General features: G+C 38.5%; 2 protein-coding genes across 2 annotated transcripts in view; one reads left to right on the top strand and one right to left on the bottom strand.

Annotated features, from left to right (window-relative positions):
* LOC148126908 (uncharacterized) overlaps window positions 1–18,903 on the top strand; it is a 262,825-nt gene that overhangs the window by 64,355 nt on the left and 179,567 nt on the right. The gene's annotated exons all lie outside the window — the stretch shown is intronic.
* Window positions 1–18,903, bottom strand: part of GLRA1 (glycine receptor alpha 1) — a 51,788-nt gene that overhangs the window by 698 nt on the left and 32,187 nt on the right. The window contains exons 4-8 of the mRNA XM_026696139.2: window positions 17,608–17,831; window positions 13,951–14,033; window positions 12,807–12,944; window positions 11,974–12,188; window positions 9,653–9,799 (exon numbers count right to left, since the gene is read on the bottom strand). Coding sequence (XP_026551924.2) covers window positions 9,653–9,799; window positions 11,974–12,188; window positions 12,807–12,944; window positions 13,951–14,033; window positions 17,608–17,831 — 807 coding nt within the window. The remainder of the gene's footprint in view (window positions 1–9,652; window positions 9,800–11,973; window positions 12,189–12,806; window positions 12,945–13,950; window positions 14,034–17,607; window positions 17,832–18,903) is intronic.

Raw genomic sequence — 18,903 nt, 5'->3', positions numbered from 1 at the left:
TTTTGCTTCTGCCCCTCCTCCTCCCCATCCAGACCTTCTTTACATTTGGCTTGCCCAGAAGGAGGGGGCTCCATGGAACTCTTCCAGTCAAAGTCATCTCATCAATCCTGCTATAGAGTTGCATGGACTTTAAGCAAAAAAGGCTCATTGTTTAAAAGATATCCATACGAGGGATTTGTTTAATAGTGAAAAGGTACTCCCGCCCTTCAGGATGTTCTTTGGGGTTTCTTTTTCCATGTTGTTTTCCATAAACCTAAAACTGGGCGAGGCACTTTTGGAGCAGCTAGTGAATATGCTTTTTTAAAGTTAGGAAGCAAAGGCCTGAGGCAAAGGCCCCAGGATTTGCAATTAAGAGAAAAGATGGGCAGGATCATGCATGGAAGCAGAGCTGGGATTTGAACTTTTCCCTGGGTTTTGGTGGGAAGTGTCCATAGGTGGGCATTCCTTTATTTTTTCAGAATGGAATTCAGTTTATTCTGCCTGGAAAAGTCCAGGAAAGTGGAAAGAGAGAAGAAGAGGAAGATAACTAGCAGCAAAGCGAATGGACCCAATAACAGTGACAATTGGTATACTTCTAGAAGAGCTGAAGGGCCAGGCTGGGAAGAAAAAAAAATCTATTTTTAATCATCAAGAGTTAACACTGACTTGACAGTACTTAATCAATCAAGAATATTTTAGTTGCTACACCACCTTTTTAAAAATTCCTCTTTTCCACCTCAAAACAAGAAACAGTGCCACTGTTTTTGAGTAATAACCCCAGTTGTCTATAGATACTCTCCATCATCCAGGTCATGGTTATCCCAGAGGTGCTTTTCTAAAAAGCAACTAGACTTTTTTTTTTTTTGAGGGAGGGGGCGTTCTTTGAAAATGTTTTGTTCCTCAACTAAGAACCTTCAGTTCAGAACTGAAGGTTTTTTGGATGAGAAGTGAAATATTTTCAAAGTTTTCAATTCTGAACTGAAGGTTCTTGGATGAGAAACAAAAGAAAAAAAGAATGAAGAAAGCCCAGTCGCCTTTTGGAAAAGCATTTTTGTGACACCTTCCCAATTGACATTCAGCTGCATATTGAGAGGAAATCTGGGGACTACAGGTGGTACTCCAAAGGCTTCCAAGCCTTAAATTCAGTGAATTGTAATCAGAGGAGTTCTGCGAGGATGTATGTGGGAAGGAAGGTGGAGATACCTCACTAAATACTGATTCAAGAAAAACCACACACACTCATAATAATTCCTAGGCTGTCAGGTAAACAATAACTACTATAGGAGAATAAACATGTAAATAGAACCAGATCAGAAGCTGGGAATGAGTAAGAGAGACTGTATTTAGTCCAAACAATCAGAACAATTCTGGACCATTCAAGGTTTTAATGAAGTACAGATAATGAAGATTACTTGTTAGATAGCAGATTTAGTTCTTTTCTTCCTTTTAGTAATGATTTTCTTAAGTATAAAAACCATTTGTGGATTTCTGCAATTTTTGCAAATCGCCAAAGAGACTCAAGAGTAAGGCATTGTTTTTGTTTCATGGGTAGAGTTGCTGGGAAGAAACTATTTGCTAAATCAAAATAAAAAAAAAAACCCAGTGGGTTTGAATTGGGCACTGGAAGGATGCTTAATACAGAATACTGAACAACTCCAGCAATTCTTGCCTTAGATATAAGCTTCTATTTTGGGGGTGTTCAAATAGCAATAACTACATGTGGAATATATACATATCGACATTCCTGGATGAAATACAATTTTTCCAAATTGTAACTCTAGGGTATTTCAGAATAAAAAGTGTTCTGATTTCTTATTTCTTCTGGACTTTACTTCTGAGCCATACAGTCAGACTTCTATATACGGCTCTTTTCAAGCTTTTCTTTGTAGAATATCTTTTAAGAATGGCCTCACTTTTCATATTGCATACTATGGATGAGTTGTACAGCCACACATTTACAGCAAAGATGTATGAATGTTGTTCAGAACACATTGGTAGTTTGAACAAATAATGCTGTATGAAGCTTTGAATAATATAGCATTAGCTGCAAGGCATGGGGCTTACCTGAAAAAAAAACTTGTCAGTTGTCTTGGAAGCAGACAGGTTTGTGAGTCCCTAACAATATCTTGTGGGCTTCCAGTTCCTTCTGGTGCTAGCACTCCCAAGAGCCAACCAACCTCTTTTTTTAATCTACCCATTCTTTCCCTTTATACAACTTCACATCAACCTAACTCAAGGAACCATGGCTGATATTTTCATTCATTTGTTTCAATTGGCAAATGTCTGAAAAATGGGATTCAAACTGCTATTGGAGAAACAGTCAAATACTGGGACATGGACATTTGACACCCCCAAATTAAAAAAAAGTAATTTGTTATGCAGTAACAAAAGTTAAGATTCTGCAGTTGTCCCGTACTGGGTGATACAAAAGCTTTTCTGAAATATTCTCTTGGACATCTAATATTTTTGGTGCTTTTCAAAGTCTTGTTTCCATTATATTCAGGGATGGGATCTGACCGGTATAACTACAGGTTCTGTTGCTCTACGTCACGTGCGCGAATGCACTTTACGACCTGCTGAGCTGCCCGGACAGCTGAGCAGTGCTGCGTGCAAGTGCGCAACGGTGGGAAAAGCCCCATTTTCCTGCTTTTTCAACTGCAGCTGTGTCACGCAAAGTAGCTGCGGTTGAAAAAGCAGGAAATAAAGGTCAGGTAAAAGCCCGGGCAGGTGGGTGGGCCAGAACAGCAGCAGACATAGAACCGGTTCTATGCATGCTCTCTGTTTGCTGCCTCTGATTATATTGGAAGAAAATGTTATCAGTAACATTTTCTACCATGTTTTGTATTCTCCCTAACCCTATTGGTTAATAATAATGGAACTGAACCTTCAAGTACTAGGGAAAAGAAATAATATTTTTTAATATTTAAAGTAGTATTCCCTGTTTCTAGGTATGCTTTTATTGTTCTACTATTTCTCTTCTTAGGGAACTGGTGGAAAACAAGAATAGATACTGAGAAACTGAGTAAAAGAAAAATTATAGCAGGAATCCTATCCTCCTGAACCCCACACAATTCTGGGAAACTTTTAAGTACTTTAATAACTCTATAATATATATATTCCTTTGAACTATTTCCATACAAGGATACTATGTATGTACTCCTTAATCAAGTTTAGGGTAAAAGGAAGTCAGGAGTTCATCCAACTATTATTTCTTCAATTTTGTTATCAGTCTAGGAAGAAATATTCCAATTTATTAAATGGCCATATTTAGATTACAGTGACACAGAAAAATGTGGGTTATCAAATTATGGAGTGACTTTTGCCATTTTAATTTATGAGGGAGATGAGGTGGTGAAAATTACCACATACTGAAAAAAATGAAGTGGGGAGTTAAGAAAAGGGAGGGGATGGGACTTGGCACTTCCTCACCTTCATACCATTTAAAATAAAACCAATCCACCATCACCCAAGACTAGGCACACACGCCCCCAACTACCTCAATTCAAGCTACAACTGGCCTTAAATGCAAGCTACTCAATGCAAGAAGCCTTATAAATAAAATACCTGAATTTCTCCTCTTACTAAATACGGCTAAATTTGACATCATATTTGTCTGTGAAACATGGCTCAACACATCTCTCCCTGACTCCATTACCTCAGTAAGAGACTATCATGTTTACTGATCCTATCATGAAATCCGTAAAGTAGGTGGTGCTGCTATCTTCTATAAAAAGTCCCTACATCTAAAAAACATCCAAGTTACCCAAGAGCTTGCTCTTCCTGAGACCATTATCTGTGAACTGACCTTAAATATTCCATTTCGGTTCTTACTATGTTACAGAGCCCCTGATTTTGACATTGAACATGTAAACAAGCTAAATAAACTACTAACATGGGCAGCATCCTGCCCACGTGCTTTTATCTTTCTTGGTGACTTCAATCTACCTCATATTAACTGGACCCTAAACGAATGTACAACTGAACCCTTCTACAATGCTGTAACAAATCTGGGACTAGTAACCAACAATACTAAGCTTAACAACTACCTTGATCTCATCTTCTGTAACAGTTTGAATACAAATTAAAGAACCCTTTTCCAACAGTGACCACAACATGATTGGCTTTTGTCTCAACATACGTCCACACAAAAATCATCACAACGACAAAATCCCCAATTATAACTTCAAAAAAGGCAACTATGACCTTATAATCAACAATCTACCTTCCCTTGATTGGCAGTTTCTATTCACTGGATGCAATACTGTTGTTAGGAATGTAAGTCACCTAACAGCTATTTGGGTTCGAAATCTATAAACCAGGATAGACATTTTAATACTGTATCTTTAAGAAAACACAAAACTGTCATTGGGTGTGGTTTCTCAAACGGCCATAAGATGGAGCCAGAAACCTGGGTTGTTTAGTCTTTAGTCTTAGTCTCAGAAGACGTCTAAGTGAGTCTCTGTTTCCTTCTGTTGGAGAGTTTTGCCGTTCCTTCTAATGACTGTTATTCCTGGATTTGATGTAAGTCTGTAACTGAACTGTTTTTGACACTGGACTTTGTTATTGGATTATCCCTGGACTGAAAAACTGCCTGATTTTACCTGTGAATGACTTTGGACTGCTTGTTTGAACTTTGCTTAAACGTTATCGAAAGTAAAAACCTACATTTACTGTACAGTGTATCTGTGTGCTGTGTGTGTATTATTCAAACATCACTCTCAATACGCTCCCTGTATGCGCTCAGTCTCCTAACAGGGAATTACCTCAACAACTGTTGAAGACCATTACAACATATTCTTACTAGAAATCAAAAGACCCATCAAACTATATGTACCAATAACAAAAACCAGAAAAAACAGATTACCCATAACAATAAGGAAGCTTCAATCCAAAAAGAGATCACTTTGGCAAAAACACAAATCTGGTCAGTTGCCAACTTCAAAAGCCGATACAAAAATCTATGCCACCAGATAAAAACTGAATATACTAATTATCACATTAAACAAGAGGAAAACCTTCTACGCACAAATTCCACCCTTGCTTTCTACAATTTTGTGAACAACAAACTAAAAGACTCAAGGTCCATCCCACCCCTGAAAGGACCTAATGGCAAAGACTGCAATGACGACACCATCAAAGCAAACCCCTTTAACACATTCTTTGGCTCAGTATTTGTAAACAGCAATGGATCAAGCCCAGTACTTCCTAGTCGAACCACAGACAACTACAATGATCTAATACATATCGATTTTACAGAAGACATTGTTGAAAAAGCATTGTGCAATCTAAAACCATCTCTATCTATTGGACCAGACGGAATATGTGTCTACTTCTTATAAAAGCTATCCACTGCCATAGCCAAACCTCTAAGCATAATCTTTGAAAAACCTTTCAGGACCAGCTCCTTGCCAAAACTATGGTCACAAGCCACGGTCATCCCCATCTTCAAAAATGGAGACCACAGCCTAGTTGAAAATTACAGACCAATCTCCTTATGCTGCACCACCTGTAAAGTCATGGAATCAATTATTAATCAATCCATTATCCTCCACTTAGAGACAAACAACCTACTCTCTAATAAACAATTTGGTTTCAGAAAAAAACTATCCCGTAATCTGCAACTCTTATACTGCAAAAACATATGGACTACACAACTCGATCAGGGCAAAGCAATCTACACAGACTTCTGTAAAGCCTTTGATTCAGTGGTTCACGACAAACTACTCCTAAAACTAAAATCTTATGGTATCTCTGGACACCTACATTACTAGATAGAAGCATTCCTGTCAAACAGACAACAAATGGTCAAAACTGGGAGTGTCCTATCAAATTCTGTACCAGTCAACAGTGGTGTTCCCCGAGGCAGTGTTTTAGGACCAACTCTCTTCATACTGTACATAAATGACCTCTGTGATCATATTAAGAGCAACTGTGTTCTCTTCGCTGATGATGTAAAGCTATTCAACACCACAGACAATACTACTGCCCTCCAAAAAGACCTTGACTATGTATCAGAATGGTCAATCAAATGACAACTTCAAATCTCAACAAATAAGTGCTTTCTTACATATTGGCAAAAAATATATATCAGAAAATAAAATACAAGCTAAATAATCAAGACCTTGTTGAGGATCTAAACTTTGTCAAGGACCTTGGAGTACTCATGTCTAATGATCTAAGTGCTAGAGCCCACTGTAACTACATAGCCAAAAAGGCATTAAGAGTTGTTAATCTAATCCTTCTCTGTAATATCACACTACTAACTAGAGCATACAAAACTTTTGCTAGACCTATACTTGAATACAGCTCATTAGTCTGGAACCCATATCATGTATCTGATATTAACACAATTGAAAAAGTCCAGAAATATTTCACAAGAAGAGTTCTCTGCTCCTCTACTCATTGCAGAATACCTTATGCTACCAGACTTGAAACTCTAGACCTAGAAAACTTAGAACAATGCCGCCTTCGGTCCGATCTAAGTATAGTATATAAAATAATACATTGCAATGTCCTACCTGTCAATGAATACTTTAGCTTCAACCATAACAACACAAGAGCAAACAATAGATACAAACTCAAGGTTAATCGCACCAAACTTGATTGCAGGAAATACGACTTCAACAACAGAGTGGTCAACGTCTGGAATACTCTACCTGACTCTGTGGCTTCTTCCCTAAACCCCCAAAACTTGAACCTTAGACTGTCTACTAATGACCTCATCCCCTTCCTAAGAGGCCTGCATGGGGCATGCATAAGCGCACTAATCGTGCCTACCATCCCTGTCCTATTGTTTCTTTTTATTTTTCTTATAAGTATCAATCTCACGTATTCAAAACTATGTTTATTCTTATACCTGTATCTTGTAAGCAATTGAAAAATCAAATAAATACTAAATACTAAAATAAAATCCTCTGCTTTTGCCAGCAGGTGGCAGTAACACAAAAGAAGAAATGTATGATCTGGGTTGGTTGGAAATCTACATTTTAATTGTGCCAGAGCCAGACTGTCACTGGCTTGACAAGTATAAACTCAAGGGAGCTCAGGACTGAGCTTCTGGATTGAGACTATGGGGCAATCTCAGTGGGGAATTTATCACTACAATCCACTGTAACAAGTAATTACCCCTCAACTTTCTAAGCTCCACTTGTGATGTTCTGCAAAGGAAATAAAACCATCCAGTGGTCCATTCGGTGACTTCTTGCCTGTTTTTCCACTGTCAGCATTTATGCTGATTCAAGATGGAGGGCTTTTTCTATGGAGCAGCAGTGACTTGGCCCTGACAGCCTCAGCTAATGAGCTCTTGTTAATAGCCTGCTAGTGAGCCAATATGTTTCTCCAGGATTAGCTTCCAGAAAGTTCCTAAAATAAAAAGGGAGAAGACCTCAATATATTGTTAAATATTAGAGTTCTTAAATGGAACTGTAATTGTCCATTGTAAAAATCTTCCTTGCCAATCATTCTTTTTTTGCTGGTTAAAAACGTGTTTGGGGTGGTTAATAAAGATGTTGTCCTAATATGAATTTTGGAAGTTGGGTATTGAATTATGCAGGATGGCAGCAGATTGCAGATGGTCAACTCAGCCTTCTAGCCACCTCTTTCCCTGATCTGGTCATTGTTATATACAGATTGGAGTTCCATGAACATAACTTGGAGAGAAGAAGTCTTTAATACAGTCCTTTCTTCCTCACGTAGATATGATTTTTATTTGTTTAAATTTACCTTCATGAATCGCTTCTCTCAGCAAACAGTATGACTCACAGATCTAAAGAGCACCCATTTTGTGTATGCCTGTGTTATTGTCTAGCACAGGTGTGTCAAACTCACATCGTCACACCATTGTCACATGCTGTATTGGGACTTTTTCCCCCTTTGCTAAACCGGGCATGGGCGTGGCCAGTGCATGATAGAGGCCGGGAGTTTGATAGCCCTGGTCTAGCACATAACAGTCAAGTTACAAATCGTGAACTGGATAATGCAGTGATGGTGGCAAATCGATTTAGGACGACAACCTAAAGTTTCTTTGTAAATGGTTTCTTCTACTTATTCTGTAACATATTTTCTAGGCACGTTTATTGAGTAATCACATTTGAATCAAACAGAATCTACTCCTGTTCCAACATTAAGTTACAGTTTTATTCAAATGATTTCTTCTAATAGAATGCTAACATAATGGAGGTTTTTTCACCTCTGGGGCTGGTCAAACAGCAATTACTAGTGTCTATATCTTCACAATCCTCCTAAGCATTCTTCAAGACTACAAACTTTTTCTAATTTTGACACCTTCTAGATTTGTGGTCTTCAACCCTTAAAGTTGAAGTTGTAGTTATTGGTGAGAATTATCAGTTTTGGAGCCCACAGATCTGAATGTACATTTGAGATGTGGAGGTATCACCTGATGATGGTTGAGAGAAGAAAGGAAGTGGCTTATCTAAGGGGGAGGGAGAAAGTCCCCAGCAATTTACAGGAATACCCTTGAGAGGGAAAAGATGTCTGCCATGAAATGTCACTCCATAAATTTTTACTGAATAGAAAGTTTCCTGGGCTTTCCTATGTTTTTCCCATCAACTAATGCTTGATCCTTTAAAACAAGGAGAGAAAAGATTTAAGGAGAATTGGGAAGAATAAAAATATATACTTTCCCCATTTCTCCTGTGAAATATTTTCTATCAGCCTTGGTTACACTAAGAAAACCTCACAGCTCCCTATTTTATTATGCTTGGATTGGCAAAAAAGAAAAAAAAACTAGATTAGGATTTTACTGCAACACCTTGCAGAACATCACACTTAGTACATGTGTCTCTTAAATACTATTTGCCATCATAAAAAAACTTCAGCATTTCTGACCAGAAGTGGCAGAGAGAGGAAAAGCTTTCTAAATTCATCTTGCTCAGCTTGAAGTCAGTCATTGACAAAATCTATTTAAGTCAGATTAATATAATGGAAAAAAATTAATGTAACAGGACATTTGATCTGTGAGATAGTAAGTTTCACCTACCTTTAGGATATATGGAAGTGGCTCATCAGTGATGTGACTTGACAAGTGTCCTTGCCTCTCACCCAAGGAAACAAGCAGCATGAACCATAAATGATGTCATTGTACGTGGAGCAATGCATACACATGAATGAGAGAACTTCCATTTCAGAGATAGATTCTTGAATTGGCAAAATTAAAATTATTTTGATCAATTGGGAGAGCAAGCAACTGAACTGGCTTTATCTTCTGAAACTTGCTTTTTATCACCCAACTTCCTCTGTGCCCAAGACTGCATATTCTCAGCCATTAAAGGTGTTTTATCCTTTATAGAGTGAACAGCTTTAAAAGATATCTACTGACCTCAGTGAGAAGTTTCATATTTGAAGAGGAGTGATGGATGTCTGTAAATATGTGAACATATTGACTGATTCTATACTCAAGTGATTTATTTCACTCTGGCTTCCAAATACTGGTCAGCAGCAGCAGCAGCAGCAACAGCAACAACAGCAGCAGCTTGTGAAAAGCAGATCTCTCTTCAAACATTATACTGTTCATCCTATAGCTGGCACGCTAAGACTACATCTGCTCAATGCAGTGATCCCAGTATCCCCTTTGACCAGGTGACCTTGTGTTGCAACCCATCTCTTTCAGCTGTGCTCAACGTACAATACTTGTCTTGACTTGTATATTGCTTACCTTGTGGTGCCTCCTTTTTCTTCTGAACCTGAGTAGTTCTTTGTGCTGCCGAGACACAAAGTTAACAGCAGCATACTCTAGAAGGGCTGAGAACACAAACAGCAGGCATACAGCCATCCAGATGTCAATGGCTTTAACATAGGAGACCTGAGAGAGGAAAGCATATGCAGTTTTCTTAGTAGCGTATCATTCAAATACTCTCTACAACATCAACACAACACATTCCAAATTCTCTAGCTGGCCTTACTCAAAATACACAACTCTGTCCTTGACAATCATTGCCCTTTGATGTAAACTCTCTACTGCCCTTTCCATATAATAATCACTAAGCTTCACTATGGATAGCTGAAATAGTAACCTGTTGGCTGGATTCAAATATATTGCTATGCCATAATAAGATCTATTTACTTTTGGCTTTGTTCAGAAACTCATAGGTATAAATGCTTAAAGGCTTAACATTATGTCTGGACACAGGCATTATATCTGTCATTTCATTTTCTCTGTTGACACATTTATGATTGCAGGAACTTTTGCATATATGGTCCAATTCCTTACACAATTCCTTACACATTTACACTATTGCTTCTTAACCACTTCTGTTTTTGTTGCAAATGAAAGGGGTAAAAAAAAACCCTCCTTTCCTCTGATATTGTTCTTGTATCTATCTTTAAAACCCTAAATCTCATTGGAGGAAAGTTCTGGATCTTGCCATATAATTATTGTTAGGAAGATTGAGAGCCTGCTTTGTATCTTCAAACGGTAGCTCCTGGCTGACTCTGTCTTGCTTTCAAAGCTAAGCAGACTGGACTGGGAAATTAAAAATATTGGAAGAAGCAAATGGCAAACCATTTTGCATGGTTGCTAAGGAAACTCCATGGAAATATTCATGAAGCTAACAGGAATTGTGCTTGAGTTACTTTATTTGCAGACCACTTTGGTGAAGAAATTGGGGTTCTTAGGTCAATACATTTTAAAAGACATAGAGGATGGGTGGGCAGGTTGATTTCTAAGGTGAAACTAAAATATTCAATACTATCATAAGGGAGAGAGTTCTTACAAGAGTATTATTAGAAAAGTTTTCTTAACAAGATAGTGACAGAGTAGAACAAAAATCTCATGATGTTACCTAGTCTGATAATGAAATGTCTGCAAGAAAACCATCATGGTCAGAGAGCACTAAGTATCCCACAAAACAAAAATCTATCAACTTTCAGAGATTGCTCTGATTCCCCATCTGTTCCTTCATCGAGGAAAGAACTATACACTGCTTTATAAATATTGTACATAACTTGCATCTTGCCTTTCTCCTAAAAATAATTATTAATGAGAACTTGCCAGTGAACTCAGTTGAGGAAGAAGAAACTAGTATTATAATCTGTTTAATGACTATTATTAAACTAGTAATCCTTTCTAAATAACATGATTCATGAATGCAATTGTTCTAAAAGCACAGTAATTGAATTTTATAATACAAATGAAAATGATATTTTAGTATTTATGGAGATTCACAGTCATCTAGGTCATGGTTGTCCCAAAGCTGCTTTTTCAAAAGGCAACAGGACTTTCTTGGTTATTTTGCTTGAGAATGTTGTGCTTTTCATCCATGAAGCTTCTCCAGTTCTCAGCTGAAGAAGTTTGTTGGATGAGAAGGGAAACATCTTCAAGAAAAAACAAGAAAATCCGGATGCCTTTTGATATTCTAGTATTTGAAAAAAAAAATCCAATGTTCATAAAACATAGTGATTGCATTTTCTAAATTCTAATATTCTGTATTTGCTAAAACATTTTTTCTGTTTCTCTTCCTGCTCTTACTTGCAGATAAATTGTATTTAGTAACCTCAAGGGAGCATATTTTTAACTATAGGCTTAGGAGTACAAATGAAAACAAATAAGCAACAAATTGTGCTACATCTTTCTAATACTTTTTTTTTCTGTAGTTCTACTGCATATATAAATTACAGGTTTAGAATTATGAAGAATGCTAGGATATTTCTGCTGTTTTCCTAATGACAATTGTGCAAGTAAAGCTAAATGTTAATTATTAAGGGCACTGGAATAATTCTAGATCAATTTCTAGTGAATTAAATACACATTTCAAACCATAAAAAGGAGAGATATGCCCATATGCTAGATTTGGGTAGAAGATTGGGAATTTTGATGAATATTTTCTACTTGAACTGGGAATGGTTCATCTAAGATTCTCAGTGGGGAATCTTTGCTTTCATCTCTTCCAAATCCTTTGAATTGCTGCTATAAATTTTCTGAACTTTATTCCAGCACAGAGGATTCAACACTGGCTCTTTATAAGGATGATTTGTTACCTTGGGCAAAGATGCTCGAGAACCAGAACTTTGTGTGGTCATTGTGAGCACGGTAGTGATACCCAGACCAACTCGGGCAGGTGCAGCATCCATGTTGATCCAGAAAGAGATCCAGGAAAGAATTACAATCAGCAGGCTGGGAATATACATCTGGATCAAGTAGTAACCCATCTGCCTCTCCAGATGAAAACGGGCTTCTATGCAGGTGAATTTGCCTAGGAAGTACAGGAACCTTCATTAAAAAATGAATCTTAAGGGAGACCCACCATGAACAAATTTCTTTCTTAGCATTAGATAATTCTCTTTGTGATGATCATGTTCTTCCTAAGATTGGAGACACATTTAGGACCGTGCCACACCTGAGATTTCTGTGGGGTTCATCATAACATGCTTTAGTTTTGGGAAAGATTGTTCTTTAGTAGTAGATAAGCTTTATTCTTTATTCTAAGTTCTAAGTCACTGCTCCCTCCAGGAGTTTGATTCTGACAGACTCAAGGTTGACTCAGTTCTCCATCCTTCCGAGGTCAAGGTCGGTAAAATGAGAACCAGATTGTTGGGGTCAACTCTGTAAACTGCTTAGGGAGGGCTGTAAAGCACTGTGAAATGATGTGCACACACACACACACACACACACACACACACATCGCTTCATGAAAAAAAATAGTCTGTTCAGAAGAAAAACTAGCTCTTCGCAATGCATCAGACAGCTGTAGCAGTGCTGCATTAGAGGAATTGCTAACTCAATGGTAGAGGGCTGGTTGAAAAGACTGAATGAGAATCTGTCTTGATAATTTCCATGGAGAAATGCTTAATGTAGATCTGCCATCACTAACCTGTATTGTAATGTTTTGTGCAGTAGCGCAAGTCCTTTTCTTCCTTCAGGATGAATTGTGGCAGGGTTAATCCATCAGCAACCTGCACTGCTCCTTTCTCTTGCCACTCAAATATCAGATCATTCATTGTATAACCAACTGTGGAGGCCAAAGCAGGAAAGAAAATCAGCATGGATTAGATCAATGGGTGACAAGATTAACAACAGAAGTACAGACTAGTTTTACTAAAACCACAAGCTCCTGGTACTGTATACATAGGGATGGTAAAGCTACACTAAAATGGAAAAACTTAGCAACTCCAGTTTTTTCTATCCTCTCCTTACCCAATGTACAAGAGTATATAATATTTATTAGGCCAAAGGACACATTTGGCTTTTTAATGACATGCCAAGGGCCACAGTGCAAAGAGTTGTGCTAAGGCTTTTGGAGTCTCATGTGCCCTCATCCCCCTAGTGTTCCACAGAAGACACAAGTGGCTCAGTGTTGTGGTTAGCCAGCAGCAGGTGCAGATGGCTGAGGAGGGTGATGACTCTGATGAGGGGCCAGGACCATCAGGGAGTGGACTGCTGCCTTCAGAGTTTGTGGGGGCTGGCAGCAGTGATGAGGTTCCCGAGGAGCCTGTGCCAAGTGCACATGCACAAAGGATTACTTGGAGGAAAGAACACTTACAGCAGCACAGGAGACTCTGGAGTAAGGCTGCAAGGTAATGACCCCTCCCTCAAGAGGATAAAAGCCAGATTTGAAAAAGAGTTCTTTGCAGACAGCAAAGAAGCTGTTAGCGCAACTGGTGGACATCTTAGTTCATGAATCTTGTAAATTAGTTCTTATCTCTGGGTTTTTGGCAGCCTTGACAAACAACTTGGCAAGGCTCTTTCTTGTCGGAGATAATTGTTGGAAAGCAGCCTTTTATCTGTAAAGGAACAACATTTGTGATTAACCTTGAAAGGTGGGGGCTGCTGCCTTTTTCTGTGTTTGCTTTCTGGGAACCTGGTTGGATCAGAACACTCTGATGCTTTTTCTCCTTCCCTCCACTCTCTCTATAGTAACTGAGGGAGCTGAAAATATGATGTGGCATGTATATGAGTATCCATACTTGTTCTCATGTAGAGTGGCAACTTTTTAGAGGAGAAACTTCAAGACTCACAGCTCTCTAGTTGCATAATACATGTCTGGACATCCATAGGGAAGTTCTTAAGATCCATGGGGCAAGCCAGGGTCAAGGTTATTCTGTGAAGTGAAGAGAGAAAAGACTTATTTCTAGCCATTTCTAGCTGAGGAATAACAACCCAGTGTCAATGTTATGCTAAAATGTTTAGGCCAATCTTAGGCCTGGTGAGAAAGGTAAATATACCAATCTAGATACTAGTCTTATTATGAAAATATAGCATGTTTCCATTTCATCTTCCCTCTCGTTTCTTATGATTCTTTTATTTTTATCTGCTCTTCCATAAATAAATACTTATCAAAGTAGAATGGCCAGAATTGAAACTAGAATAATGATAGAGGGCTCTCATTCCTAGACAATTAGAAAATAGTCCCCCTGTACTAAAAAAAAAACATAGTTACTATGGCTGAAAAGGGGAAAATCAGTTTTCTACCACAAGAACACTACACTCAATTTCTAGGTGTGGCTTAATGTGTGAAAGATTTGAAGTATCACTACAAATTGTTAACACAATAGGTCCCCAATTCTTCTTCTTTCAAAAGGTGGGAGATAAATGCTGGACTAAGAGAGAAAAAAATTAGGGAGACCTACCAACACATTCTTTGCTTAAATCTTTCAGTGTGCCAACCAACACATGTCTTACTTCACTGTATACTTTTCAGATAGCATTAATATGGGAACACTTATTGATGTGTTCACTTTCACCTTTCTGAGTAAAACAATAAATGGAAGGTCACCTTTGGTGGCAGTTACTTTAATAGCTACCTCTTGTTAGTTGGAAAACATTTCAAATGACTGTATAAATTAAAGCTTTAAATTCCCCAAGCTCTGGCTATGAGTGTTATGCTGTCTGGTGTCTGGTGTTTGAATTGAAGCCGCCTCCATTTTCCTCTCTGTATTACAATGTTATTTGTTTTGTCCCTTGGGCCCAGGAGGACATTTGTGACATGAGCCAGGAGTTCCAGTGGGAATGACCCAGTGGTGGGGTTCAAAAAAATTTACTACCGGTTCTGTGGGTGTAGCATGGCTTGGTGGGCATGGCAGGGGAAGGATACTGCAAAATCCCCATTCCCTCCCCACCCCACTAATTTGCTTTCCAGCTCCGTGAGGGCAACAAAAGAAGACCCAGCTGATCAGCTGGGACTCGGGAGGCAGAGAATAGATGGGAGCAGGGCCAGTCAGAGGTGGGGTTTGCCAGTTCTTCAAACTACTCAAAATTTCTGCTACCAGTTCTCCAGAACTGGTCAGAACCTGCTGAACACCCACCTCTGGAATGACCCCTTTGCATTGTGGGATTGCACTGCCAGGCTTCAGCAAGCTGGAATATGCAAACAAAACCCAAGTTCATAAAAAAAGGGTGCCAGTACATTCTTTACTGCATGTAACAAGAAAAGTACATGTTCCTAATTGCATTCTTTCACCAAAGGACAAAGTAAGGTTTGGAGGTGGCTAGAATGGATTATTTCTAAATTAAAATGAGTCCACTTACTGCAGTTCACATATCATAAATTGGAAATCCAATGACCCAGAAATTACTGTGTTGAGAAATGATGGAGGAAAAAGCCAGATCTATCTGGTTCCATTATGTGATTTGTCATTTCTTACTTTTTAAAAAAAAAATCCTCTGAAAACAAAGGAGAGCGAGCTTGAACATCTTTTAGACTGTAATAGGCCAATGCAGGGAAGATCCATTTATACATTCTCCAACTGTGCCAGACTGGCAGAAAATTTCTATTGTATGGGGTAGAAATGGTCTTTCATCTGCCTTGCATGGCTGATTATTTTAGAGGTGCAATTTACTGAAGTGTCGGTTATAAAGCAACAGGATGTACTTGAAATTTTGTAATACTAAGGACCTAATTAATTGCACTCGATGAGTGTGACTATGGCTAAAAATCTCCAGTGCATATTTAGGGGTAAATATAATTGAACCTAGCAGGCCTTTTCTTTCTAGGTAGATAAACTAGGGTGGTTTTGTGTGTGTAAATGTAAGAAGTACCTTACAGGATCAGACCAGAGCTGATTCTATAGCTGTTTTCTTTTATAAAACCTCCTTCTGTACAGGAGTGTATAACTATATATATAAAACTCTGCCTAACTTTTAATACATATACACCACATGATTGTATTGACATGAAGGGCATTTAATTATACTGAACAATTATTGAGAAAGGATTTGGAGCTGACAAAATGGGATACCACTTTTATAAAAGAAGTAAAGAAGAATGCACTTTCAGTTTGCTTCCAAGGAGATACTCTAACTAATTAAAACTTGATAACCTAATTATCATTTGTTTATTCTACCCCTTTCCAGTTTACTTCAAAAATGAACATATTCAGTCTTTTAAAAATGGACGATGAGCCTCAAACTTGATTCCATATCTTATTTAGGATAGGATAGACTATATAGGGACACATTGGAGAAGAGCCTAATGCTGGGAACAATCGAGGGCAAAAGAAGAATGGGACGACAGAGAATTAGGTGCTTGGATGGAGTCACTGAATCAGTCTGTGTGAGCTTAAATGGACTCTGGAGGATGGTAGAGGACAGGAAGGCCTGGAGGAACATTGTCCATGGGATCACAATGGGTGGGACACGACTTCACAACAAACAACAACAAAGATTGTATAGGTAGCCCTCAACTTACAACCATTTGCTGAAGTTACAATGCCACTGAAAAAGGTGACTTATGATCACTTATCACACTTATGGCCATTGCAGCATTCCCATAGTCAGGTGATCAAAATTCAAATGTTTGACAACTGGTTCATATTTATGACAGTTACCATGTCCCAGGGCCATGTGTTCACCTTTTGTGACCTTCTGACAAGCAAAGTCAATGGGGAAGCCAGATTCACTTAACAAGCCTGTTACTAACTTAGCAACTGCAGTGATTCACTTAACAACTATGGCAAGAAAGGTCATAAAATAGGGGAAAACTCACTTAACTAATTCTCGCTTAGCAACATAAATTTGGGGCTCAGTTGTGGCTGTAAGTCGAGGAGCACCTATACATCTTATTTAGAAAAGCCAACACAGTCCTTGGCTGCATTAACAGAGGAATAGAATAAAGATCATGTGAAGTGTTAATACCACTTTATAATGCCTTAGTAAGACCACACTTGGAATACTGCATTCAGTTTTGGTCGCCATGATGTAAAAAAGATGTTGAGACTCTAGAAAAAGTGCAGAGAAGAGCAACAAAGATGATCAGGAGACTGGAGGTTAAAACATATGAATAATGGTTGCAGGAATTGGGTATGTCTAGTTTAATGAAAAAATGGACTAGGGAGACATCATAGCAGTGCTCCAATATCTCAGGGGCTGCCACAAAGAAGAGGGAGTCAAGCTATTCTCCAAAGCATCTGAGGGCAGGAGAAGAAGAAATGGGTAGAAACTAATGAAGGAGAGAAGCAATCTAGAACTAAGGAGAATTTTCCTGACAGATAGAACAATTAGTCAGTGGAACAACTTCCCTCCAGAAGTTGTGAATGTTCCAGCACTGGAAGTTTTTAAGAAGAGATTTGTTTGAAATGGTATAGGGTTTCCTGCCTGAACAGGGGGTTAGACTAGAAGACCTCCAAGGTCCCTTCCAACTCTGTTATTCTGTTATCTTCTGTTAAAAGGAAACATACCTGATACTGTATAGGACATTGCCACTTTTGGAGATCCGCAGGAGTTTATTATCTGTAGTGATCTCGTGAAAGTGAGCCCCTTTCTCATTAGCAAAGAACAGATCAGGTTTCCAGATGGAATCCAACATGGATGGGTCCAAATCTAGGGCATCATCTGGATATTCATTGTAGGCCAGCCTGGGATCATTCCATTGCTGCCGCAAGAAAATGTTCACTCTGTAATCCTGCATTGAAGAAAGAAAAGCAAAAGGATTAGTAAATGCCCAAACAAAGCTCTCTGGAAAAAAAGCCCACCATAATCCACAAAGCTCAGTGAGCATGAAGGAGAGCAAAAGACTGCTTAGGGTGAATGAGCAACCTCTTCCCTCCACACATATATTAGGTCTTCACTACTACCAATTGGATTCTGCTCTTCTTCTGCGAGTTTCCCTGCTGGTAATATTTGTCAGAAAATTATATTTATTTTTAACTCTATAGCCAAGAGGTTCATGCCAGGGTAACCAGTTGTAGCCCATAATACCTGCTTCATACAGAAATGCTCAGGCCATTCTGGGGTAAGCTAGTTCTGGGGTGCATCCATGTGAAGAAAACATTATTCAGGCCCATGTACTGATCAATCCTCCTCTTTCAAAATTGTACTAATGATACTGTGTTCAAGGTACATAATGGTGCTTGAAAGGACTACGTCACTGAATCCTTAGCATAATACACTTTGAGTACAATAATTTCTAAAGATTTCTTTGAAGTATGCCTCTTTAAATTTACTGTGTAATTCTACATCTTCCCAGAAGCTTTATGAAAAGGTTACCATTAATCCTATCTTTTCTATGGGATCGACTTTCTACAATCAAGAAAAAGGTAAGTCACTGAAGAAGGAAATGACTTGACTTGCAGAATGAATTAGTTGCCTGGCCAAAACTTCTGTAAGAAAAGATTAGCATGGTGTCAGAGTATATTCATGAACTGGAATAGAGTTTGGTAACAAAGTCACCCAATGAACAGGCATAGCAACTAAATCAGCCAATGAGGACTGTTTTGGAAACTGAAACTAGAATTAGCCTAGGCTGGAAACTGAAACTAAAAGTAGCTTAGGTGTGGCTCTATATTAAGCTATGTTGAGCTCTGAGTCTGTCTATTGAGATGAAACTGCTTCTTTCCTCTTGTTTGCCTGCTGGTCTTTGAAGATGAAAGCTAACTTGCTTGCTTGCTGAAGACTGGAGCTCTGCTCTGAACTTGCAATGTGTTTCTGTTTGAGTTTGCCCTATGTTGGAGAAATCTACAACTGGTTTGTAAAAT

The sequence above is a fragment of the Pseudonaja textilis genome, chromosome 2, assembly GCF_049901715.1.
Source record: "Pseudonaja textilis isolate UNSWEBS1 chromosome 2, rPseTex1.2, whole genome shotgun sequence".
Classification (NCBI taxonomy): Eukaryota; Metazoa; Chordata; class Lepidosauria; order Squamata; family Elapidae; genus Pseudonaja; species Pseudonaja textilis.
Note: the sequence above shows the minus strand (reverse complement) of the source record. Positions and strands in the feature narration are given on the sequence as shown.